Source organism: Cydia fagiglandana, chromosome 25 (assembly GCF_963556715.1).
Source record: "Cydia fagiglandana chromosome 25, ilCydFagi1.1, whole genome shotgun sequence".
NCBI classification, from domain to species: domain Eukaryota; kingdom Metazoa; phylum Arthropoda; class Insecta; order Lepidoptera; family Tortricidae; genus Cydia; species Cydia fagiglandana.
In genome coordinates, this window is record NC_085956.1 from 87,200 (window position 1) to 115,156 (window position 27,957).

General features: G+C 39.9%; 1 protein-coding gene across 1 annotated transcript; it reads right to left on the minus strand.

Moving 5' to 3' along the window:
* Positions 1–177: 177 nt before the first annotated feature.
* Positions 178–27,893, minus strand: LOC134676760 (uncharacterized). Its single transcript, XM_063535145.1, has 19 exons — positions 27,644–27,893; positions 22,033–22,202; positions 21,701–21,845; positions 20,623–20,762; positions 19,802–19,942; positions 18,160–18,238; positions 17,277–17,334; positions 16,141–16,998; positions 15,608–15,990; positions 13,421–15,218; positions 12,783–12,985; positions 12,127–12,228; positions 11,346–11,456; positions 4,206–5,537; positions 3,692–3,844; positions 2,589–2,740; positions 2,109–2,244; positions 1,412–1,553; positions 178–1,335 (listed from the first exon to the last, which is right to left on the minus strand). The coding sequence occupies exons 1-19, from the start codon at positions 27,680–27,682 to the stop codon at positions 899–901; spliced, it is 6,579 nt and encodes a 2,192-aa protein (XP_063391215.1). The 5' UTR covers positions 27,683–27,893; the 3' UTR covers positions 178–898.
* Positions 27,894–27,957: the final 64 nt, after the last annotated feature.

Genomic DNA, 27,957 nt, shown 5'->3' on the forward strand with positions numbered 1-27,957 from the left:
AGGCTGATGTGGTTCGACATAATATTTACTACGGAGTACGATATAATACAATTGAAAAGTGTGTCACGGCCACGGTTGTAAAGCTTTATGCTCTCGGCATAGCATTTTACAAGAAGACATATGTTCTAAATGGTCTTGCTTTTCGGGAGTGATAAATAAAATTAGTAAACCAAGAAATAATTAATACACTTTATTGTTGTAATAACAAAACTAAACCATTATTTGATCCTTAACAATAAAATTAACTACTGATTTTATTTACATGGTATAAGATTGTAAAAAATAACCAGATTAGATCTCGAAAATCAAAGAAATATAACGATTTTGCTTATACGATTATGCTGATACACAATTTGTTTAACAACGTTGGCAATTAAAGAAAAATACATTTACTAAAAATAGGCAAAAAGTTTTAGCAAAATTTTCAAAATCAGTTCTTAATTTGTCATATCGGATCAATCGAAGGCATTGGTCTACATTGCAATTCTCATTTTCTGTAGTAACTTAGATGCATTAGGAGGGTTTGAATCGTACAAGAATTTAGCTCTTATACAAAATAGACAAGAAATAGTAAAAATTAAGAAGGCAATGAGCAGACACAGGAATCCGCGGGGCAAATTGTGAATTAAGACTTTATGTTATGCACTTATGGTACTAATTACAACAAAATTTAGGCCGTTTTATAACGATTAGGCAGTTAAAAACTAATTTTTAACTATAGTGTTGTAATTACTACCATAAGTGCACAAACATAAAGTCTTAATTCACAATTGCCCCGCGGATTCCTATGTCTGGCAATGAGTAAGAAAAAACATATCTGCATTGAAATGCCACAGGGTAGCGTTCTCGGCCCCAAGCCTTTACTTTTATTTAAAAAATTAGGCTAACCACTTTAACTTCATCTAACACCAGATTCGATGGCACTTTTTAACGATTCCACGAGAAGATTCCTAGCAGCAACACCTTTCTTCCACTCCCGCAGCAGTCTGTCTCTGTCTGGCGCCGTCACCAGACTCACCACCGCGCTCTCCTGCTGCTCCTCTAACAATGCATCCTTCCTTTCCTGTTCCTTTAAATCTACATCCGGCGGAAGTACCGGAGCACTACATTGCTGCGCCATATTATGTAAGACTGCGCAAGCGTTGATGATTTTTCTCGCTTTATTCTCTGGCAGTGGTATAGTGAGTCTTCTCCATCGTTGTCGGAGCATGTGGATACATTGTTTGATGGAGCTCCAGGCGCGGGAGTGGTGAAAGTTGTAGAGGGTTTCGTAGGGGTCGGAGGCGGTAGGGAAGGGCGTCATGAGGGTTACGCGCTGGAGGTAGCCGGAATCTCCTGGAAATTATAATTCACGTTAGAATGCCAATTTTCCTTGTACGGTGGGCCGTTAGCGGTTAAGAACAACACATACCTAGCAAGTAAACGCGTTCTCCTTCGTCATGCTGGCGTTGCAGCTGCAGGTGCAGCGGATGTGCCGCCCAGATGGCGCAGTCATGCACACAGCCGCCCTGGCTGTTGTCCACACTTAGTATGTTCAGGTCGGCGTCGCAGATCTACGGCAGAAATAAATTTTATACATACCATGCTTTACTCATTAAATATGCTTACAGTGCTGTCTGCACACAACAAAAGGGAGTGAAAGCCGGCTCTGTTGACCAAAACGTCTTCGTTGGCCGGAGGTAAGTCGAGGATAGTCACTTGCATTGCACCCCGTCCATTACATCCGATCCGACACGTCAAGCTAGTTATGATGAGTGATCTTACTGGTTGCACCGTTAGGTTAGTTATGGTTAGTGACCTTAATAGTTACACCGTTAGGTTAGATGTGGTTAGTGACCTTAATAGTTACACCGTTAGGTTAGATGTGGTTAGTGACCTTAATAGTTACACCGTTAGGTTAAATGTGGTTATTAGTGACCTTAATAGTTACACCGTTAGGTTAGATGTGGTTAGTGATCTTAATAGTTACACCGTTAGGTTAAATGTGGTTATTAGTGACCTTAATTAGTTACACCGTTAGGTTAGATGTGGTTATTAGTGACATAGTGACCTTAATAGTTACACCTTACACCGTTAGGTTAGATGTGGTTAGTAATGGTGACTCTTACAAGCTGCACGTTGAGCGAGTGGAAGCCGGCTCGGTTGAGGAAGGCCTCTTCTTGGGCCGGAGGCACGTCCTGTATTGCTATCTGCACCCCGTCGACCACGCCCAGTACGTTAGGGAGCTTGTATAGTTGTTTGAACCTGCAATATCAGACAATGGTGGTTGTAACAAGAGATTATTCGCTAACTGTTTTCTTTGATGTTACTTAATTTAATTCCCTCATTCAAAAGTTATGTAATCAACATTTCAATATTGGAATTAACAAACCCATTTAAAAATCTATGTTCTTACAATTCTTACAAATTACAAATTCTTTATTTCATAAAAAACTGAACATATAATTTAAGGGATGGTGTTTCCTGGTAAGCAATATATGCCTGTGTTGGGAGGCACCGCTCTTATAAGCTGTAGTCAAGTGGTAAAGTGTAATTATTAAATACACTTATAAGCACGCGTGCGTGTGTGTGTGTGTTTTATTGTTTACCTGTGTGTAACTGTCTCCCGCGCTTTCGCCTGCAGAGGGAACGTGATGTACTTATTGATAAAAGTATGATGGTTGAGCGCATCAATAACTTCCGAGGCGCCCGCTAGGGGGCGCGCAGTGTCCGTTGCTAAGTACCGCAGGCAAGACAAGATCTGATAATAAAAAAAATAGTTTTTTACATATTCACTTCAAAACAGTACATTTTTTGGCCGTCAGCCATTTTACTTTACCAAATGTCGATTTTTGAAAGAAAATACACAAGTTAATAAAGTTATAGTAGTAGTAGTTAGCTTTGCAATAAAAACATTAAAAATATCATCATAATACGGGTTGTTTACATATTCGATCTATGCCTTGTAAATTATGCTAATGCTCATTTGCAAATAAGTATATAAGCCCAATCGACAACGGCTTCAAACTCGTTATCTAAAACTGGCTATCACGAGAAAATAACAACTTATTTTTTGCTTTATATATAGATTTATATGAAGAATTGACTCCCGCAAGTTCAGAAGTAAAATTTGAAAACAAGTATTTTTTAATCAATCATTAAGCATTGCAATCGAAGTGATTATCTATTTTAAAAAATGTATTTGCGTAATGCGTAATGGAGCAAGTGGTGGCCGAGTGGATATGACGTCTGACTTTCAATCCGGAGGTCGCGGGTTCAAATCCTGGCTCGTACCAATGAGTTTTTCGGAACTTATGTACGAAATATCATTTGATATTTACCACTAGCTTTTCGGTGAAGGAAAACATCGTGAGGAAACCTGCATACATCTGCGAAGAAATTCAAAGGTGTATGTGAAGTCCCCAATCCGCATTGGGCTAGCGTGGGGACTATAGCCCAAGCCCTCTCGCGCATGAGAGGAGGCCTGTGCTCAGCAGTGGGACGTATATAGGCTGAAATAATGAAAAAAAATGAATGATGATTTGCGTAATAACATACAGAAATGAATATTTCACTTTATAAGCATCTTTGGTTGACGGCCTTTGTTAAATCTTTAAAAGAAGGCTAAAAGTTAGCGCTACACAAAAAAAAATGTAAAATGCAAATTGTAAAAAATAAAAACAGACTATGTATTATTAATTATTATACTAACTTTCCTAATGCAATGGTTCTGTATGAGTGGTCCTAGCTCCTTGGCCAGGGCTCGCACGCGGCGCCTGGGCAGGCGGTAGTTGGCTACGAACTCCGCTTCCGACAACACGCTCCAGTCGCATTGCGTATTCTCTTCTTTTGCTGTGGATATTGCCTAAAAGGAAATTCTTATTTAAGTATACGTTTTTTAACTAAAAATAAATGTCATATACCGGAGAAAAAGTGACCAAGGAGTCGAGTGCCCTTGGCTGGAATCGAACCCTGCCACGACTGCAGTGTTTAACTCGGCGAAAGGCACTATTTCAGTCTCAGACTATTGGCCATTAACCCATTACCTCGACTCGAGTAAATAAAGATAAACATTTCATCCCTCGGTTAGCAATCTAATATATTGTTTGTATAACTACTTGCTTCGATTGATGTTAAAAAATAGAAATTCTATAATAATACCTAAAAAACATAAAGATTCTCTAAAATACTTGAAGTAGATCGGGGGGTATGAACCAGGCACGTACCGGCACGGATATCGGCACAGTCGGCGCCGCTACTTTCGGCGTGGATGGTTTCGACTTTAGTATTGTCGGCTTTGACGTTTTCAACATTGGATTTGTCGTTGTTTGTTTCGGAGCTGGAGTTTTTGTCGCTGATGATTTTGAAGTTGGTGGTTTTAGTATGGATGGTTTAAACTTGGGCCGTTTCACCGCGGGTGGTATTTCAGCAACCGACTTGGTTGGTACTGAATCAATCAACGTTGATTCTACTGGAGCAATTAGCTTTGTTACTTTCCTCGGCGCTGGTGGTTTCGACCTTGGTCGTCTCCGCGCGGGTCTCGTCTCTGCCTGCGTGTTATTCGCGAGTGGTAATTGAGCAGTCATTTTGGTTGCCGCTGAAGGCGTTGATGCCACTAGAGCGGTCACCGTTGTTATTTCTTTCGCCGATGCTGGTGGTTTCGAGTTTGGTCGTCTCTTTGGTCGTCTCCGCGCGGGTTTCGTCTCCGCCTGCGTGTTATTCGCGGGTAGTATATCAGCAGTCGACTCGGTTGGCACTGAAGACAGCGCGGCTGCCAGTAGAGCAGTCACCGTCATTTCTTTCGCCGCCGCTGGTGGTTTCAACTTCGGTCGTCTCTTTGATCGTCTCCGCGCGTGTGTTGGCTCCGTCTGCGTGTTTTGAGCAGTAATTTTGGTTGCTGCTGAAGATAGCGTGGATGCTATTAGAGCAGTCACTGTTGTTACTGGTTTCGTTTCGTTTCGTTTCGGTTTCAACTTAGGTCGTATCGCCGTGGATCTCTCTTCGGTCTGCGCGGGATGTATTTGAGAAGTCGAGCTGGTCGGTACTGAAGTTGTTGCTACTGACGCAGACGGTGTGGATGTCACTTGTTCCGGAGCCGGTTGCGAGGACGGTATCACTGCAGAAGGGCCCGGGTTGGGTGACAGTGGAGGAGGCGTGGGCGCCGATTCAGATTCAAATGACACTGATGATAGTTCATCAGATTCAGATGAGACTGATGATAATTCAAACAACGTAGATCGTTCATCAGATTCAGATGAGACTGACGATGGCGAACCTAATCCCGCTTCAAAGGTAGACTTCGGCTCTGGAGGCTTTCGCGCCGCAGAAATCAACGCGCTTAACATCGGCGCCGTCACCACAGCTTCAGGTAGTTGAGCGGATAGCGGTCTCGGCGCGGCGGAGATGAGCGCGCTGAGTATTGGCGCAGTCGGCGCGGACGCTGCGGACGGTTCCGGCGGCGGCGCGGAGGGAGCGGGGTGCAGGCGGCGCGTCAGCTCCGCCAGCGGGGACTCCACGTCGGCGTCGCCGGACAGGATCAACGAGCCGTTGTCGAAACGCTGTAATAAAACATATAAATAAATAAATAGACAATATTGTATTGATCCTCTCATTTGGGAAGCTCATCGGAGCTGTAAGGAGTGGAACTTAGAACCAAAGGACGCGAGTTAAACTCGGTTCGTATTAATGAGATTTTCGGAAAGTACGCACAAAGTATAATGTTTGCCAGCCGTTTTTCGGTGAATGATAACAATGTGAAGAAACCGGACTAATCCCAATGAGGTCCACTTTCCCTTCTGGGCTGAATCAGATGGCAGTCGCTGTCCTAAAAATTAGGGGCTGTGTGTGTGTCTTATTTAGTTATGTTTCTAGGGTTAGCTACTTCTATTAAGTCTCGCCGTCATGTACATTTAATTTTAGTTTGACTACCATTTCATATGTATCTCTCAATTACTTAAAGGTTAACTGGAAGAGATCCCTAAACGGCGACCGGATAGCAATGAGTTTGCGTGTCTCAGGGCCGTGGCTTTATTTAGGACGGTGGGCGAGAAGGATGGCCAGGATTTTAGAAGACTACTGTAGCGATGCTACATAATTTCCTATACCAAACATATACTTCCTCATACAGGATAACCTGTACAACATGACTGTCGCATTTCCAACAGAATAACATACACCGGAGTACGACACTTATGTAAAACTGTAATGTACCTTCTCAGCTGCAGGTTGATTAGCACATACTGCCTCCTGGTTAACTGGTTTCGAAGAAACAAGCCTAAAGAGCATGCCACTCGAACGGAACTTGTCATCCAGATTGAGCAGAGGTTGTCGAACCAAACCTGGCTTCACGTATATCAAAATTATCCTCGTGATATATCCTAACTGCCCAAGTAGGTCACATCCTAATTTAATTCGTATTTTAGAATCATTTTCGGAATTTTTATGAAACATAAATTGCAATTTTGGAGGTGTTAATGAGTTGAGATTTTTGACAGGTGAACTGTCAGAAAATAAGTTACGCGTTTAGTTACCGCATCGGAAGGAAGATATTCTGAATGAAACAATGTAGAAAACAGTAATAAAAAATATAATTATTAGTAATTATTATTAACCACTTAAAATATTATAAGTATTAATGAGCATTCATATTTTTCGAGAATCATTTGATTTGGAAAGGATTTAAGTTGGTTTGACGTTTAATGTGTCGATGTGAATCGAAACGCAACGTGCGGTAGGGGATTATTTCGAACTGTCACTTGACTTGGACTTGGAATGGGAATACGCTAGGATGTAGATGGTTTATAATTAAAGATTAAGAGGAATTGCCTCGTCTCCTTCCGCCGCCTGGTCCGGCTGGTGGGAGACCGATTTGTAAAGTGCGTATATCGCTGTGCGTGAATTGTGCGCGTGATTTATTTAGTGCGTCCCGTGTCGCCGATGGACATGAGCACGGTTGGTGATCGTGTTCCCTGGCGCGCTGTTGCGCGTCCCCGATTTTGCTGAGCGTCATGCTGACGCTGCTTCTACGCCGTAGGACGCGGCCTCGATTTGCAGGCCGTGTGTCGGATGGCTATGCTGCCGTCCGACGACTCCAAGGTGTCTTCGTGCGGGTCCTTCCCGTGAAAGTCCGAGCGCCGCGGGTTGTTCTCGCCTTAGCTTGTCACAGCTGGGGCTCGATGAACGCCCGCCGCTGATCTACGTCGATCTGTCTGCTACGCTAAGTTCCAGGATGAAAGCTACACCCGGTATCCGTGAGTGCACTAGACTTTCGTTTTAGGTTTTGGCCAAAACTCCGCGTTTCGCCCGTCTCGCGACCGTAGATTAAGGTTTACTATAGAGTCACCCCATAACCGCCAACGGTTTATAAAAACAGATTGTATTTTGAGTAGCGCCCGCCCTAAAGCGGAGTGCCTTGTAAGTAGTTAGCGGAGTATATTAAATTGCGTGTCCGATATTTGGGCGTTATCTTTTCAATATCCTACCAAGTTCCCATTAACCAGGTTAGAATAACAAGAGGACCCTTGTACTCCAATAGTCCAATGTTTTACTGCGGATCTCATCCGAGGCATTTTTCCATTAACTATTTAAACATTTAAAACATTATTATTTTTTATACACTACAATGTCACCGCCACTTTAAATCCAATTATTTTTTATTCACTACAATGGCGCCCGAAGAAAGCTTAAATTAAATATATAGCCTGGTTATTGTGAGCTTGGGAAGCGATAAGATCAATTTATAAAATTCTTGTCATTTAAAAAACTTTATTTTTAAAAAATTTAGTGAAATTATTTGTATTAAAAATATAAAATTAATTAATTTGTGAGTTTACTTGTGACAGGGTAGCAAATTCATCAATTATTACAATTATTATTAGGCTACACTATGACCAATTAGCATAGCGCTCAGCCACATATTATTTTTTTTTCACCATGCTCCATTTGAGAGGTAGGTAATTTATTTTAACACTTCCTGTATAAAGTGAAGTGTTACCAATTTATTATACTTTATTACATACCCTGACACAAGCAAACTATTTTTTCTACTGACATGCCGGACGGGGAAGGAGAGGAATTTCATGAAGTAGGAGGGGGGGGATACCTTATCTACTCACCCCTACCCATGCCTAATGCCTCATTGTTTAATACGCGACCATGGGGTGCCGCGTTAGACACCCACCCGCCCGACCCACCCATTTCAAAAGTATTAAAATATTTATTAATTTTAATTTCTCAAACCAACTCAAACTTTTCATTCCGATGACTTAGTATGATAGACGAGACACTCTAAATTTCTTTGTTTTTGACTTATTCGGTTCTAAATAGAACTATTTTATAGAACTTAAATGTTCATATTCGTTTTTGTTTTTTGAAATTTGAGGAAATTGGTCTTAGAATCAACCTCAATTTCGGCTATCTTAGCATAGCATTTTTTAAAGTTCTGCTGAAACATGCACCATTTGTATTCGCTAAAGGTAGGGACATGTTGTTGAACGGCATGCTGCATTCCATTTGGAGTAGTATTCCTGATTCGTCACATAACCTCCGAATTTCCGACTGCTAGAGCAAACCGCTTTGTAGTTAAGGTAATCTGAAAAAAATCAGTTACCATTTAATTTTAAAGCATTGGTTCAGTGACATTATGCTCAATATTATACTTTACAAGGTGTATTTTCAAGTTAGTAACTTATTTTTTTATTTGGGTGAACTTAGGTAACAACCCATTTTTTTTGAGTACACGTACCTCCTTGACTCATTTGGTCAAGATTTTTTTCAAGCGTTTCTAGGGAAACCAAATTTTTTTGTGACTACACACCCTAAGGGTCCAGGGTGATGTAATTATATTGGATATAATTCACTGACTTAGACATGAAAAAGAAAACTAAGTTTTTTTTTCATTTAGTGTAAGCCCACTGGCTACACATTGGGATTTGACTTGAGTGTGAGCTACAAGTTAGCCTCCACTATTATTGATATTATTTGTAGATATAAATTAGCAACTAGTTACCACATTACATTAAGGTACTAGTAAGTTAATTTTGTAGTCATAGGCATGTACATAGTAGGGCATGCCATATTAAAACTTAATTCTTAATATTGCATTATGTATATAACTACTTGTAATATATTAAATAGTAAGAATTTATAAATATAGTTGAAAATACTTAATATTTAAATTGGATTTAAATACTTTAGTGAATCTTAGAATAGGGAGTTAGCTTATTATTGTTTATGTCAAATAGTGGCTAGACCAGTCAATTTAGGATTACTTGAATTGAAAAAATATTTTTTTGTTAGGTTGCAGAAACCACAGTGTAGTGGCCATGCATTGTGATTTCTAATAGAGTTAAAATTTAGAAATAAAACTTACAGTCCCAGAGATGGACATAGGTAAATTAAGTTTTAATGATAGTTAGCATGCTCAGTAAATACGGTTCTAAGCTTAATGTTAAACGAATATGTATAATTAACATCCTAATGGATTTGTTGATTAGGTACCCGGTTAATTTATTTTTCTCCGGCTACCCCGGCTGCCTCGGTTAACCGGTGCTTAACCTCTTTGCCGAGAGAGGGGATATTGTAGCGATGCTACATAATTTCCTATACCAAACATATACTTCCTCATACAGGATAACCTGTACAACATGACTGTCGCATTTCCAACAGAATAACATACACCGGAGTACGACACTTATGTAAAACTGTAATGTACCTTCTCAGCTGCAGGTTGATTAGCACATACTGCCTCCTGGTTAACTGGTTTCGAAGAAACAAGCCTAAAGAGCATGCCACTCGAACGGAACTTGTCATCCAGATTGAGCAGAGGTTGTCGAACCAAACCTGGCTTCACGTATATCAAAATTATCCTCGTGATATATCCTAACTGCCCAAGTAGGTCACATCCTAATTTAATTCGTATTTTAGAATCATTTTCGGAATTTTTATGAAACATAAATTGCAATTTTGGAGGTGTTAATGAGTTGAGATTTTTGACAGGTGAACTGTCAGAAAATAAGTTACGCGTTTAGTTACCGCATCGGAAGGAAGATATTCTGAATGAAACAATGTAGAAAACAGTAATAAAAAATATAATTATTAGTAATTATTATTAACCACTTAAAATATTATAAGTATTAATGAGCATTCATATTTTTCGAGAATCATTTGATTTGGAAAGGATTTAAGTTGGTTTGACGTTTAATGTGTCGATGTGAATCGAAACGCAACGTGCGGTAGGGGATTATTTCGAACTGTCACTTGACTTGGACTTGGAATGGGAATACGCTAGGATGTAGATGGTTTATAATTAAAGATTAAGAGGAATTGCCTCGTCTCCTTCCGCCGCCTGGTCCGGCTGGTGGGAGACCGATTTGTAAAGTGCGTATATCGCTGTGCGTGAATTGTGCGCGTGATTTATTTAGTGCGTCCCGTGTCGCCGATGGACATGAGCACGGTTGGTGATCGTGTTCCCTGGCGCGCTGTTGCGCGTCCCCGATTTTGCTGAGCGTCATGCTGACGCTGCTTCTACGCCGTAGGACGCGGCCTCGATTTGCAGGCCGTGTGTCGGATGGCTATGCTGCCGTCCGACGACTCCAAGGTGTCTTCGTGCGGGTCCTTCCCGTGAAAGTCCGAGCGCCGCGGGTTGTTCTCGCCTTAGCTTGTCACAGCTGGGGCTCGATGAACGCCCGCCGCTGATCTACGTCGATCTGTCTGCTACGCTAAGTTCCAGGATGAAAGCTACACCCGGTATCCGTGAGTGCACTAGACTTTCGTTTTAGGTTTTGGCCAAAACTCCGCGTTTCGCCCGTCTCGCGACCGTAGATTAAGGTTTACTATAGAGTCACCCCATAACCGCCAACGGTTTATAAAAACAGATTGTATTTTGAGTAGCGCCCGCCCTAAAGCGGAGTGCCTTGTAAGTAGTTAGCGGAGTATATTAAATTGCGTGTCCGATATTTGGGCGTTATCTTTTCAATATCCTACCAAGTTCCCATTAACCAGGTTAGAATAACAAGAGGACCCTTGTACTCCAATAGTCCAATGTTTTACTGCGGATCTCATCCGAGGCATTTTTCCATTAACTATTTAAACATTTAAAACCTTATTATTTTTATACACTACTTTAAATCTAATTATTATTTTTTATTCACTACAACACACTTTAGAATCCAATTATTTTTTATACACGACACTACAGGACTTGCCTGCGGTTAATCTGCGTTCTACTAATTATTGAGATTACGTTGCCGAGCAGACCTACCAGGTATCCTGAGTGAGCCGTAGCAAAATGGGGAGAAATTTGCTGACGATACCTATATTTTGTAAGTGGTAAGTACTAAGTAGTAAATGCATGTAGTCCGTCTGACCTGCGTTTGTATCGGGTGCAGGACTCCAGTCTCGAGGCAGTAGAGCTGCAGGGCGGCGCCGCGCGACAGCAGCTGCCGGCACGCGGCCGCGGACTCCACCGCCACCAGCATCTGACATAATTATAATTTGGCCTGGGGTTCAAATCTTGGCTCGTACCAATGAGTTTTTCGGAACTTATGTACGAAATATCATTTGATATTTACCACTAGCTTTTCGGTGAAGGAAAACATCGTGAGGAAACCTGCATACATCTGCGAAGAAATTCAAAGGTGTATGTGAAGTCCCCAATCCGCATTGGGCTAGCGTGGGGACTGTAGCCCAAGCCCTCTCGCGCATGAGAGGAGGCCTGTGCTCAGCAGTAGGACGTATATAGGCTGAAATGATGATGATGAATCATTTGGCCTATGTCCCACTGCTGGGCACAGGCCTCCTCTCAAGCACGAGAGGGTTTAGGCTATAATCCCCACGCTGGCCCAATGCGGGTTGGGGACTTCACATAAACCTTTGAATTTCTACGCGGATGTACCTATGCAGGTTTCCATACAATTAACAATATTAATTTATAATATTTCAATATTAACAATAATAGTTTAGGAAATATATCTATTATTATATTTTACACTCAATGTAGAGAATTTTGGTGATAAATTCATATGAATTATCTTAAACTATTTTATTATTATTTATATTTATTTATTGTGTTTCAACCTACTGCCTCTTTTCTTATCATCTACCGGGTGGGTCGTACGCTTGTTAGCCACCGCCGTGTTATAAACTCACCATAGCATATGTGAGTGGATAGTCGAAGAGCTTCTGGTACAGTCGGTCTCGGAAGGACACGTTCGGGGCCGCTCTACCATCCTTGCAGTCCTCCTCTGACGTCTATAAAAATATTTAAATTTATGATTGTTAGGAATATGATGATATAATGTTGTCTATTCTCATAAGTTATTAGAGTTAGACAAAGCTAAGTTGACAGCGATTTTAATAGCACAGACTGTGCAAGTGTTATTGTTTTATGTAACGGTGCGTATAACGAAACGTTACACTATCAACCTTCATATACTATTTCTGGCACCATACAAACTCTAAATTCCCTTTTCAAAATATCATATATAAGTGAAACGTAATACATAAGTGCTGTGCGGAACTATAGTGCTCTTTTTATGGCCCTGCACACCTTCCAGATACCTACATTATCATCAAGGCACATATTGTAAGTTATAGTAACTTCTAACCTTCTAAGTAAATTACGAAAGTGTTTTTATACATATCTGTTATTTAGTTAACACGTAACCTGTATTGTTACAGGTGCCTTTTTATTTAAGTTAGTAAATACCCACTCGTCCTGGATCCTGCCTTTGATTTACCGCCATCCCGGTGAGGCCCCATCAGCTGCCCCCTCACACCGGCGCCCAACGAGATAACATACTCACCGGTAGCAGCAGTCTGACCCTAGGCCTTAATGACCATATAGCAGCCACCGGCGGCGGCCTCTGCTGGTCGCTGACCACCAGGTGACCCTTCAGCCAGCCCTGGCCCGGGCCGGTGCACAGAACGCGCTTGAAGTCCAGTTTGTTCTCTTTCATTAAATAAGACGGCGAGAGCGGAAACAAGCCCCAGTCAAGGATGCCTGAACCTAAAACAGATAGAATACGATGATACATCAAGGTCCAAACTAGTCCAAACCGTACTTATGAGTTAAGAAATTGAAGGAATTTATATGGCAATTAGCAATTTAATGTTGTTGAAGAATCACTTTTGTCATGAAAGGTCCCACGTGGGCAAATCAACTTTAAGACCGGTACTTCACGTTTCTGGCATTACCAAAAATGGCTCAGCTGTTACCAAGAAAATACGTTTTCAATTTAATTGGACGGACGGATGGACAGACATGAAGAAACTATAACGATTCTTTTTTGCCATTTTGGCTACAGTGCCTTACAAAATTTCAAAAAACATAATAAAAGTTTTGTTTTCAGGTTCAGGCAACTATTGGTCCATCGATAAATACCTTAAAACTGTATAATGCAAATAAAATAAATATTTTGTAATTATGCGTTCAATAACTTACTTTTGTATGAAATTTTCACCTCCTCCGTGTAGGTTGTCGGTATCATTTCAAAAAGATTCTCCACAGGCACAACCTGAAGCACATCAACTAGTTCTTTAGTATTCAAACAACTATCACTTGCCACTTTAGTTTCTCCGTCCACGTCCATGTTACCGCTGGTGTCGGAAGAACCTCCAATCGGGTTTTGTTGCAGTATTTTAGAATTGGTAGAATCTTCAACCTGATTTAGTTGAGACATACTGGTAGAACCATCAGGGGCAGGCTGCATGATTTGCAACACCGACCCACACAGCAAGGCTTGGTTGGTAACAACCGTAGACTGTGGGTTCAGAAGCGTCGATGTAGGCGCTGTGTTAACGCAAGAAGGGTTCACTATAAACGGGTTAGGTTGTGAGCCAGTTATAAATTGGTTTAAAGGTTCTTGTTGCTTTAGAACAATGCCTTGGAAATTTTGTGCCAGTAAAGTTCCGTCAATCGTTAGACTAGGCTGGTTGAAACTTGTCTGCGTCAACGGTATCACGCCAGCCATATTGGCCAATCCCCAGTTGGGTATCAATATTTTTGGTGTTTCTATATTCTGTGTTGGTATATTCTGCATTGCTATATTCTGTGTTGATATACTTGATGCTGCCATATTATGTGTTAGTATATTTTGAGTTGCTATGTTTTGTGTCGATATATTTTGCATTGTTGTATTCTGAGTTAATATATTACCTGTTGCTAATTCATCTACTGAAGTTACATTCTGAGTTTCTGGAGTTTGATTTTGCGGTCCTATATTCTGCATTGTCATATTCTGTGTTGATATATTGTGCGCAGCTATATTCTGTGTTGCCATATTTTCCGTGGCTATATCCTGCGTTGATATATTTTGCGTTGACGTATTCTGTGTTGACATATTTTGCGTTGACATATTCTGTGTCGGTATATTTTGCGTTGCTATATTCTGTGTTGCCATATTTTCCGTTGCTATATTCTGCGTTGATATATTTTGCGTTGGCATATTCTGTGTCGGTATATTTTGCGTTGCTATATTCTGCGTTAATATATTTTGCGTTGACATATTCTGTGTCGGTATATTTTGCGTTGCTATATTCTGCGTTAATATATTTTGCGCAACTACATTGTGTGTGGATATACTCTGTATTGCCATATTTTTTGTTGATATATTATGCGTTGGCATATTCTGTGTGGATATATTTTGGATAGCTAAATTCTGTGTTGATATGTTTGGTGTTGGTATAATTCCCGTTGCTGTCGTTTTTGTTCCTAGTGTCTGAAGCACAGACGGGCACATGTTTGTAAATACATTTTCTGTTCCCTGTATTTGAGGCCAGTGATTTGTTATATTTTGTTGTAGACCATGTGGCCAGCTTGTGTTAGGTGCTTGTAACATTGGATTCGACATGAAACTTTGCAAAGGAGCATTTAAATTCTGTAATTGGCTCTGAGAACTTTGATTTTGAAGTAAAGAGCCGTCTTGGGATTGCAGCATGTTATACTGAGTTGGAGGAATTATGAAATAGTTTTGTTGTGATGCAGGATTAATTACTGATGAATTCTGATAAGTGTTGCCAACATGCAATTGTTCCGATAAGGAAGATGGCTCTGGGTCTTGTCTGCGCCTGTCTGGTTGTGTGTCAGTTTGGCTTAGAATGAGTGTCCATGGCGGCGGGACTGAAGGTTGGAACGTGTACTGTAAGGGATTTGGACCAGAAGCTTGTAAAGTCGATGATGAGGTCGCAAATTGATCGCTGTAGGTTGGATTGGGTCGCACTCGCTTTACCATGGTGGCACTCTGCAGCAAATAATTATTTATTTTACTTTTATTTACTTGTCGTAGTTCACCATGCAGGAACAATTCATTGGCAGTCAAATTAGAAAAAATGGTATTAGAAACAACATTGAATTTGTTTCGTTTTCAAATCTAATAAAGCAATACAAAAGAAATTCTGTTCCATTGAATAAAGATTTAAATTTAATTGGAGGTATTTTGTATTAGTATTAAGACCGTGGGACGCTAGTTAAACCGTGAGAATTTATCTCAAACACATCTAATATAATAAATGAATGCCTCATTTACACAAAAAGGTAAAAATAAAGACTAAAATTGTTATAGGTACTATTTTATCTATTCCTATCTTTATCACAGTCAATATTTTTAGAATATGAAGAACGTAGACTTACCTGCATAGGCACTAGCGGCGCTACCTCCGCCGTTAATATACCACGATTATTCCTTTTCACTTTCTCCATATCCGGCAGTCGCACTCTCTTCCTCCCGTTACCCCCCACATTTCTACCCCCCTCCTCGTCCACCCTCCTCAAAGGCACCATACAAGGCTTGCATTGTTTTAACAGTGCTTTGTTTTTCTCATAGAACGATCTAGATATATTTCTTTCATAAAACAATTTAGCTTTATTTTTCTCATAAAATAATCTGCTGTATGTAGTTTTGGAATATTTTTGTGTGTTTGATTGTCTATGGATCGGTAATGGTAGTTTGTCTATAGGCCTTGGCTCATCTATTCTTCGTAATAGTATTACCGGGCACATCAGTAGCTTGGGATCTATAAATAAAATTATAATTATTTAATAAAATCTATGTAATGCAAATTGTTATGAACAACATTCATAGACATTTTAAATTAAAAACCGTAGTAGGAAAAACTGAGCAAAACTATGATAAAATGTAAATTGTACAGAAAAAAACATCTTACCGATACCAGAAATATCTTCAGTTGACTCTTGACTAGTGTCACTAACGCTTGTGTCTTCATTTAGCTCTAACGGCGCATCGCAACATTTATTAAGTATTTCGTCTTTCAATTGCTGTGCTATGTTGTCAAGGTTATTGCATACAAATGAATTATTTACAATTTCACTCTTGATATTAACATTTTCACTATTTTCTTTGATGCACCTAAGTTTTTCTATTTGTTTATTCAAATCAGGAGAAGAACAAGTAACGTATTGTTCATCGCTATCACTGGATTCTTCTTTTTTTACAAGGCTATGTTCTTCAATATCAATTTTTTTATCTTCATCACTGATGTTTGAGATATCGCTCCAATTGCTTTCAACTTTCACTTCCTGATATTGAATAAAATTAACATTTTCTTTACTAATATTAGAGTTTTCATTATTTTCATTCACAACTGTAGCAGACTCTGCTGCTTTATCAACGTCACCCATTTGAACGTCGATGATGGTTTTAACGTCTTCCTCCTCACTCTCATAAACTATCGTTGCATCTACATCATTTAAGTCTATATCGTGCATCGCGTCTATTATGTCTTCCTTCGGGCTCGGAGCGTCGTCATCTATTTCTATTATTTCCGGTTTAATTTTTATATCTATATTTTTATCAAAGCCTTCATTACTAGAGGTATTTTTGTTCTGGTTTATATTTCTATTACTGTTTCTTTGAGTATTCTCTGAACCACTAAGTTCTTTACCAGCAGTAGTGACTGGAGTAATATTGGAAGTACTGGCTGGTGCTGCTGCCTCATTATGACCACTATTTTCGACTTCCTCGTCATTCAGTAAATCAATAGTCTCTACACTCTTTTCCGCATCTACAGTACAGAAATAAACCTGTGTTATTTTATTTGATTATATACAGATATCAGAAAAATATGTGTAAGGTTCTTATTTTTAATTTATCTTTACATTACGCTCAAGTACAGTCAGCTGCACAGATAAGTGACCTTCCACCACTTTGCATAGTTTTTTTTATTTGTTTGCGGGGGGTCAACTATTTCTGCAGATAACTGTACATAACGACGTATGGCACATACCGGATGGTACAAGAGACGTGGTCCATACGGGGCAATTCAGAGATATGTGTACGCACCGTGTGTGAGCGCGGCGGCGCCCGCGCGACGCTCGCCCGGCGCCGGCCCGCGCTCGCTCTGCGTACACACATGTACATGTACATACAGTATACTGTTAATTGCTTCAACCATTACACATTAATTGAATGAGTGGATGAAAATGTCTATGTGTGCATGACATCAACCACATATTGCAGGTGTGCTTGTAGGTTATTAATACTTTATTAAAATAAAACTATATCTGTATGGAAATAAATTGTAAGTAGACAGGATTAATAAAAAAATATAGTGTGTTGTTTACGTTAAATCACAAATTTCAAATATGGATAACGTAACATGAAAGTCTTTATTTAACTTTTTACTTTACGTATTATAAGGGGTCATCCATTAATTACGTCACACGAATTTATAGGTTTTTTGACCCCTCCCCCCCTCCTTGTCACACTTGGTCACATTTGGCAAACCCCTTCCCCCGAGTGTGACGTCACATTTTTTCTACGAAATCGCCTAAGTATTATTAATATTTTATCAAAATATTTTTAACGATATAAATATTAGTAATTTTATAACCCAAACTGCTTAGGAAACAAAATTAAACGAATAAAAATGATTATACTTTAAAAAACTTGTTATTTAAATATATAGCGAATAAAATAATTTAAATAAATTTTCGGTCACTGATGAAGTTAAAGTGACGTCACAAAGTTTGTGTCTCCCCCCTCCCCCATGTCACAATATGTCACATTTTCTTGACCCCCTCTCTCCCCCTAAGCATGTGATGTAATTAATGGATGACCCCTAATTTTTAATTAACGTTAGTTATAATACTTATAATATTTATTTAGTAAGCACTATAACAAACTATTACTCTAGTATAGTGATAAAATAGAGTAGTATAGTTACGGTAGGCTCGGCCACCCTCCCCGCCGCCACCAGCTCGCGCCACGTCAGCAACTCCCGCGAGTGCACCACGTGGGGGTACCTACCACGCAAGTTATATTATTAATCATGTACAGTGGAAACTGGATAAGTGGAACCTGGGTTAGTGGAAAACCTCTTTAAGTGGACCGAAGTTCTCGGTTCCAGTCCCTAGGCAACGAATTACCTCTATAAGTGGAATTTTGGGACCTCTATAAGCGGAATCCATTTTTTCGAAAATTTCTTATTTTTACCTCTGTAACTGGAAGCAGCCGTCTTCGAAACCTCTATGAGTGGAATAGCTCGGCGTTATAAAATTTGTGTTTTTAATAAACCGTCACAAGGAGGGTAGTTTGTTTCGTTAACATTATGGTTCGTGTTTTAACTACGTATTTTGTATGAGTATATAGTTATATACTGGTTGCTCTTGCATAAATAAATATTAGGAGTGATTTTGTTTAATAGTAACTTATTTATTGATTTATTGATTTTATTTTTGAAATTATGAAAATTGTATACGAGTACTACTTAACTGTGCATTATTTACAGTATTGCTTTTTTGAAGTCAGAATTACATACCTATTTTTTGTTAATACATACATATTTAATAAAAGATGATTATTTAAGTCTTGGTCTTTTATTTGACCATACTATACGTGACCTCTATAAGCGACATTACTAGCATTCAGAACCTCTGTTAGCGAGAGCCTCTGTAAGTGAGAAAACGTTTTATTTGAACCTGGTTAAGTGGAAAACTGGATAAATGGAAAACCTGGATAAGCGGAACTAAACAGCCGGTCCCTTGCGATTCCACTTATCCAGTTTCCACTGTACTTACTTATAAACTAACATATGTGTCACACACTAAAGACATGTCGAGATCACTTTACCTTCTTTCTAATGCAAAAAAAAAAAGTTTAGGTCATACTACAACAACTAAGCAACTTAACTACAACTACTACTAGCAACGTAAACAACTTTTACCACAGGACCAGCAACGAACCACCAAAAAAACTTGGCTGTTTCATACATTTTGGCTGGTCTGATGTTGATATTTTCAGTCATTTTTTTTTCACATCGGAAAATATTGCAAATTATTGAAATAACATCCTGTATGTAACTACTTACGAAAAAAAACACAACATAACATTTAATATAAAATAACTTCATTTGTTCCTACTTGGGGCTCGTGCACAAATCACGCGAGGTTCGATAGGGGGTGGGGGGGTCACGAAAAAATCACGATAGATCATGTTGGGGGAGGGGGATATAAGGAAACCTCACGTGTATTTTTCTCCAGTGAACGAAACTATAAAAAAACGCCAACCACATGAGTAAATACTTTTTCTAGGTTTCATTAAACATAAATCTTCTCTCTGCACTTCAAAATAGCGAATCTATTTAAAGAAAATAGAAAAATAAACAAGATTTTCTATATACAATACAATTTTTCTTGAAATTAGGTCGAATGAAAAAATTTCAAAAAAATACACGTGAGGTTGTGTGGGGGGAGGGGGGGTAGCCAAAAACCTCACCAAATACCACCAGGGGCGAGGGGGGGTCAACAAGTAACCAAAACTACCTCGCGTGATTTGTGCACAACCCCTTGACAAGGTTTAAGTGTGACCTGTTCGCGACGGCCTCGTGTATGGGCACCAACAGCGGGCGAGGGGCGCCCGGCGCGCGGGGCGCACACGCGCGTTGCCGCGTGTCCAGCTTCAGCTCGTACCAGCGCCGCTGCAGCGCCACCGCCGACAACACCACGCCGCTATACGATATATTACGCAGGTTATTACAATTATAAAGCCTATAATTTATTTATTTAAACTTTATTGCACAGAAGAAAACTTATTGTACAAAAGGCGGACTTAATGCCAAAAGCATTCTCTACCAGTCAACCTTAATTCTAACAACCTTCTGCGCTAAGGGTTAAGTTTTAGAGCATACAGTAACTGGAGCAGCCTTTCACTTTTAGTAACTTATTATATACCCTCTGTCAATAATATTGCTCAATGTGCAAAAATCGTATTAAGACATTTCCATATGTGATAATTATGTTTGTGTGCGTCAAAATGAGAATGTATTAATTTTAATGTGCGTGTGTCTCTTCCTGTTTCGACACAGATCTTTTTTGCATGTGTTATCTCCCCACAAAATTCGTTAAACATTTTTGTACGCATACGAGTCGCACAGCTAAACTGTGGAACGAACTGCCTGAAGTATTTCCGGCCCGATACGACCTTCACAGCTTTCAAGGAAGAGTGTGCTCCCATCTTAAATTCCGGCAACGCACTTACAACCCTTCTGATGTTGCGGGTGTTTATGGGCGACGGTAAATTTTTACCATCAGGCGATTCGTCTGCTCGTTTGTCTCCTATATCATTAAAAAAAAAAACACCAGCGCACTTGACTCCACCATGACCATGATCAGATTGTCCTTCCACTTACTTGTTGCAGTAGCTGTCCGCCGCGCGGCGCCACTGTTCCGGCGACACAGCCCCCCCGCGCTCGGGCTCCAGCCGGAAGCGCTGCACCAGCTCGAAGGTGCGCTCCAGGGCCGCCAGCTGCGCGCGCTGGTGGAAGCTCGCCTGGAGGGATACCAGCATTTAGAGGGGCTTCAAGCTGCCTGTGTCAGTTTACAACGTGTCATACAGTCCAACACATAGTAAAAATTAGATTCATTACAGCACAGAATAAATAATAGTACTAAGTACAGAAGACTCACTCTCTAACAAAACGCGTCTGTTGCGATCAGCACAGATATGGCCGCTAGGTGGCGACTTATGGGAAACCCCAAAATTGGGGCCGAACAGATGCACTCTTTTAGCTACCTGTAGCAAAGCGACGAAATCGCGGAGTGAGACACGCCTGATTACAGTAGAAAGACAAAGCATAAGCAAAGTTGAAGGCACGAGACCTCAGGGCCCTCCTTCTACTAGAGGTGTGCTCAAATTACGGCACCTATGCAATTAAAACTGCACGAGGCCATGGAGGAACCTGGTCTTCAACAGAAGGACATGATGTCACGATCCTTAGTATAGAGGGACCGACTGAAGAAGAAGAAGTAGAAAGACAACTACGATTAGATTGGATCACGAAGGAGGGAGACCCAAGAGTCAAAACAGAGATATCTCGTCGGCGATGGCGGAACCGACGTTGACTCCTTTTTGTGATGCCAGATGTAACACAAGATCGGAACAAATGGCAGAAGACAAGGGGAGGCCTTGCCCCAGTAATGAGATACTATTTGCTCGTCATTTTTAGATCACACAGATAAGAGCAACATTAACTCAAATTTCCACGGTATGATGAGGACCTGGTAGGCCTAGAGATGGCGGGATGACCTGGACGCAACCCAACTACTGGCTGGAGATTGCTGAAAACCGAGACGAATGGAAATCAAGGGCGGAGGCCTTTGCCTAGCAGTGGGACACCGTATAGGCTTATAATAATAATATTAAGTGAGGTCTACAGCTCACAAAGCTAGTGAAGTAAACTTATTTGCAAATTGAACTAAGGTACTCACCACACTAAGAAGCAGCGTGTCGTACAGCATTAGCAGATCTACCACGGCCCACTCTAGAGCAGACAACCGCTCACCAGTCGCCGCCACGTCGCCGCGCGCTAAATGGGCGCGCAGTTTACGCAGTGACGACGCTCGAAAATTCCACCTGCGTAAGTAAGGACATGGCATTATACAATGTCTGCTCATGTCTATTCATGGTCTGCTCTTGTCTTCTTAGCCTTACCTTCAGGTGATAAGACAAGACAAGTGATTAGTGTTAGTCTGTTCGTTATAAAAAAGAATATAGAATTTTCAAAACAATGTTGACCGTGTAAGGCCTTTTAAACACTCACCACAAGGCCAGAACATCGTCGTGTTCCCTCCCCGCCTGCCTGGCGATGACGCGGCACGCCGCCGCCTCCACAGAGCCCCGCGACTGCCGCGACGCGCTCGCCGCGCGCGCCGCCGCGCGCAGCCCGCACACTACCAGACGTATCAGGTGAAGCTCGGGTGGAGATAACACCTGTTTACATATAAGACAACCAATACAGAACTACATATATCTAGGAAAACAAATAAGCTTCAACCTAAATGCAAATGACCAGTGAAGTAAGAGAAGAACTGAAAACACCTCAAATCGGCCATGGAAAGGCCAGAATGGAGATTGGAGGAGGCCTTTGCCACCTGGCAAACAAACACAGAAAAATGGAAAAAAGTGAAATATATGAACATGAATAAAAGAAGAAATGTATTGTCTGACTACAGGCTAAATAAAAAAAAAGAAACCCATACACGCGACCTACCTATCAAGCATAAAAAGAAGGTATTATGGATACATACATACTCCTAACAACTTTTTTTTTCCAATTTCAGCAATGACGTATGCATGCCAAACATGGAAGTTTTCATCCAAGGCACAAAACCAACCCTTAGAAATAAAACCAAAATCATAGACACCCTAACCCAGGCACACAAGTTAAAATGGAGAGGGGTGGGACATGTCAAGAACATGTAAAGAAGTAAAAATATGGCTTTTGGAGGTGACTGTACGTGAAGTCTTTTTGAGTGTCTATAAAGCTCCTAGTGGGGCTGGTAACCCATGGAGTTTTATTACCAAACTTCCTTCTGCCCCCTTGAAGGAGAGACCGTTTTAACACATTTAATGATTTCGTTCCCAGGCCAGATGACCCAATAGTCGAGATCATGGTACTACTGCTTGATGACGAAATTGTTGTGGCCTGGCGCGGACGTCTTGTTTGGCTGGGTGGCAATGAATGTGTTAAGTCTCAATTATGTCGTTAAATATAAATACACGATCAATGAATGTAAATACTGTAAACAATGTACCTAACAATCTGTTAATTGGAGGAGTGTATTTCCAAAAGGGTTTATTTTTGTATGGCGTCCATAACTCACAAATAAACAATGCATACGCAATATTTGTGATGTACGGCAGCATGTATCTTGTAAACCTTTATTCAAAGAGCTTAAACTTTTAACATCTCCATCACTGTATATCTATGAAATGTGTATTTTTGTAAAGACAAATCCAAGCCTATTTAAACAGGTGAGTGATATGTGGAGCTTTAATACCCGTTATCCAGATAACTTGTACTTGCCTAGAATAAAAACGAAATTATATAAGAACAGTTGCTATCCGATGGCCATCAGATTATTTAATGCTCTACCGAATAGTCTCAAAACTTGTCTTTAAGGGAACTGAAAAGAAAACTTTCACAATGGTTGCTAGAAGAATGCTTCTACTCTGTTAACGAATTCCTGAAAAGAAATGAAATTGCCCGTAGCTATTATTACTTATTTATTATTTATTTGTGAAGCAGGCGGGCAGTTGAAATAACTGATAATGCCTGTATCTAGAGCCATCAACCGAATTTTCAGTGTTGAGTAGAGATTACATTGTGCTTGTCTAGTTTATTCTTAAACTCATTGACACTATTAAGTAGGGTAATTGTGTCTGTTTGCCGTCCAGTGCCTGTTTCCGTCCACTTGGCGGAGTTGCTACAAAGAATTGCGGAAAATTTGAATAGAAACAAGCCTTCTCACACATGTTTGGATTTGTTGCAATCCATAATGTCTAAGCAATATTTTTACCAAAATAAAAGTGTTATTTGACAAATAGCGGCTTAAATAAAAATTATGTAAGTGGCGGCATTGCACCCAGAGCCTGAAAACGTCATTTTGCAAGAAAAAAAAAGTGTTGGCGGCAAATGTTCACGGTAAGTTTATTAATTAATTTAGCTAGTTTAAGTTACGTTATTGGCACATACTGCAACTTAAAAGTATAATAAACGCAATTTTAAGTGTTTTTTATAGTTTTTTCATAATATAATCTTTGATAAATTTAGTGGACGAGTACTGACATACTAATTTTGAAAAATATTTAGTTTCCGACCACACGGACGGTAACTGGAACAGCTAGGTGAGTATTTGTTATGGTCGTTTCACTTCAAAAGACTTATAAACTACTATATATTTTCTCTTAAAATGATGTTTCTTGCTTAAAGATTATACATTTTAGTTTTCGTCCACGATTTTGTCACTGTTGCTTGATTAAAATCATATTTAAAATACGTGGTCGAAAACTAAAAATAGCTTTGAATATTGTTTCAGTTTCCGTCCATGTACTATGAGTGGTGTAGACGAGATTTATTATTACATGATTACAGAGGGCGAAAATAGCAATTCGTGGATGAGTTTCGATTTTGTTCGAGGAAATGAAAGAATTGAACTGATTCCGACAATGAGACGATTCCACGAATTGCTATTCCCACCGGAGCATAGTGCTTTCCTCCAAATATGCGAGGAAATAAGTTAAAATAGGCAATTAATTATTTAAGCATCAAGCATTTCTCGAATCTTAATATAAAAAATGTCAAATACTTACGATTTTCCCTCCTTAATATTTAAAAAAAAAAGTAATGCAATTGTAAGAACGCGTATCCAGACTAGTCAATTTTTTGCCAATCTGATTAAATTGCCCGATCGAATCAGGACGTGCGGACGCAAACGACAATTTGGCTCGCCGAATTCAACCGCCGATAATGCCCGATATTACCGATAAAATGAGATGCAAGAATACTATATAATTTGTGACGCCAGTAGTTTCGTTCTGGGGTATTTTTTCAATTTAGAGGGCTCTAATATTACCATAAATCTAAAATTGGTGATTAAATTGGAGATTGACGCCAATTTCATCCCTGATCAAATAGGTCGATTTTATCATCCCGTCTGGATACCGCTTGTTTTGCAAACCAGTTAACCTTAAGCCCGCTCCACACTCGTGCGCGAATCGCGGCGCGAAGCCGCGAACGCGAGCGTGGAGTCGAGATCACAGATCTGCGAAATCGACTCCATAGTCGCATTCGTGGCTCCGCACGGCAACTCGCGCACGAGTGTGGAGCGGGCTTTAAAATAATTGAAATGTCTATGATTATTAAGCAGTATTTACACGATGTTACAAAATAGTCCTGCAAGAACGAGACATATAATTGTCTCCCTATCTCGCTCTATATCCTACAGCATGAACTGATAGCTGTACCAGGCCGTGTGGATGCTGGTTTAATAAGTATCTGTTTTTCGCTCTCACTTAAGCCCCGCATTCACACTCCTTTGTAGGCCGCCTCGTAGTCCGCCTCGTTGGGTAGGATTGTGTATGGGGGTTCCGTCCTACCGTTTAGCCGTTTGTAGGACGGTAGGAGTGTGAATGTGGGGCTTTATAAAACTGCGTCCTTAAAAGCCATCTCTTTCTCGCTCTCACTCATGGGTGCGGTTGTCTGTTACACGGCTTTAATGGACGTACATACGGCGGATCACCTTACACACGATCGAACGTACGCCGGACCGCAAGTCGCGGTCCGGGCGTCTGTAAGGCCAAGCGCGCACCACGACTTTAATTTTTGCGACACGATTTTAGAATCGCGCTTTACATTATCGCAGAAAATTCACTGCGCGCACTGCGATGAAAAGTCGACGATTTGTTCATTCTCGACATGGATTTCGTACCAGCCGCTTGTCGTGAAACAATATGCAATCGCTGTATGACTTTGAGTATTTATACCACAAAGGTGATCTCCTTCTATTTCTATAATTAAACGGTCAACATCCAGCGTCTCATCTTGTGACTCCATTGGAGAAGCAGGTTCCGATATGTTGACTCTTTGAGAGCGAAATGCCGACTGAGGTCCGGGGTGCGATTTTATTATCGCAGTGCGCGCGGGGCCATACAACTCCGTATGCTGCAATTCACTTTGTGACAATCGCGTCGCGAGCAGTTGCGGAAAAATGTGGCAAATCACGATTTTAAAATCGCTTCGATTTTTTTGTCGCATGTGCGCGCACTGCCATATAAACACATACGTTACATTTCTGCGACTAAATTATCGCGCGACAAAAAATCGTGGTGCGCGCTTGGCCTTAGTGTTAGAAATTTTAATTTGTTTTATGCTGTTATTAACATTAATATTTTACATATTACTTATCATAGATTCTTTATAAGGCACATCATACACGACACCAGCTGTTTTTCTAAAGAATTGCAGTGCCTAAATCTCTATGGTCAATTAATTAATTCAGAATGAACTCCCTGACGACTATGACCATAAGCCCCCTCCAGACTATGTGCGTGAATCGCGGGCGAAGCTGTCTGCGAAAATCGACGCCACACTTGCGTTCGCGGCTTCGCGCCGCGTTTCGCGCACGAGTGTGGAGGGGGCTATACATAGAGATCTTTTCCTACAAAAAAATAAATTATTGAATGACCATGCATGTATATTCAGACTCTGAATTTCTCAAATAATAATATAATATAAATAATATTATCTAAAGTTGATAAATAGATTGTATTAGATTGTTAGTAATTTAAGAAAAACAAGTTAAATATCTATTATTAATAAAATAAAAGTTGGTAGATGTAGGTATTATAATTATAACTGGTGTTTATCTTAATAATGCATCTGCATTAGTTTTTCCTATACATAAATTAACACAAGAAAACAAATAACTAATATATTTAAGTGGGTATTTCATGATAAATTTTATTGTCCAGCTACTCTGGCAGCTCCGATGAGTTGATGAAAACTAACGCAATGACCCTATATACAACAAAACTAAGTCGGTACTAGTAACGTACATAGCTTAAAATAAATGAATCCTTATTATATTGATATTATGTATTATAAATGCGAATGTAACACTGTTTGTCAGTCTGCGTCCTGAGGAAGGAAATATATATAAATATTTATCACGAAAATAACTATTCTACGCAGTCAAAGTCGCGGGCAGAAGCTAGTAACTAACTAAGAATTATCTATATAACATAAAAACTAAAAATAAAGATAGGTATAATTGATTTTCAATGCAATAATGCACCCTACAGTACTTTTTCATACAGTGGACGAAAACTGACTCATACGTGGACGAAAAGTAGCTCACAGGCGGACGGAAACTGAAATAACCCTACTTTTTCAAAAAATATTTTTTTATAAAATAAACCGTAAATATTATTTAAGGTCACGTAATATTAACCTAAAATAGACAATATGAGCAATACAAACAAATATAGCACATTTAAGTAAGACTACTTAAATATTTTTTTTTAGCATTTCAAAGTAGGCATCTCCTATAATTGGACGGTATCTGACACAATTACCCTATGTAAATTATGTAATTAAATGTATTGATTACGGTTTCGTAAAAATAGTTGTACTAGAATAAGTGTTTATATTTGCATGTTATTTGCACTGACAAAGCATGACATCTCAGTAATTCTGTTGTAAATACCTTATAATGACCATGTATTTAGCAAATAAAAATTCTGATTCTGAAATAATTAAGCCGTTTAGAAAAGACACTCCTCATTTAATACATGGTTATTCTGATTCAGAGATGTGGTTAGAGATAGGATACCTCCAGTTTGCTTTTTCGTAAAGGTTTTCGTGTACTAACCTTCTCCACCTCCGAGGCTGAACCCCCAGGCTGCTGCATCTCGCCTGAGGACGCCGCACACTCAGATATACTCACTTTCACTCATAAATAACACTGATAAACCCGGAACAATTTTGTTGATAAACATATTTGGAACAACACGAATTATCGAACTGCAAGAGAGCAGTTAATAGTCGTTAATAATATTAAGACTTTCAGCAGTGGATAAATAGTATGTAATGTAAATTTATGCTAATTGTTGAGCGTTAAATACTCCGATAAGCACAAAATAAAATATAAATAATACGAAGTAGGAACAAACTAAGTGCCCAGTC

Excerpts from the sequence above, each read along its gene's own strand:
- LOC134676760 (XM_063535145.1), bottom strand. The coding sequence starts at position 27,682 with ATGCAGCAGCCTGGGGGTTCAGCCTCGGAGGTGGAGAAG. Across the intron at positions 18,239-19,801 it reads CACGAGGCCGTCGCGAACAG|GTACCCCCACGTGGTGCACT; the intron begins GTCACACTTAAA and ends CTTGCGTGGTAG. Across the intron at positions 2,741-3,691 it reads AGAACCATTGCATTAGGAAA|ATCTTGTCTTGCCTGCGGTA; the intron begins GTTAGTATAATA and ends TTTTATTATCAG.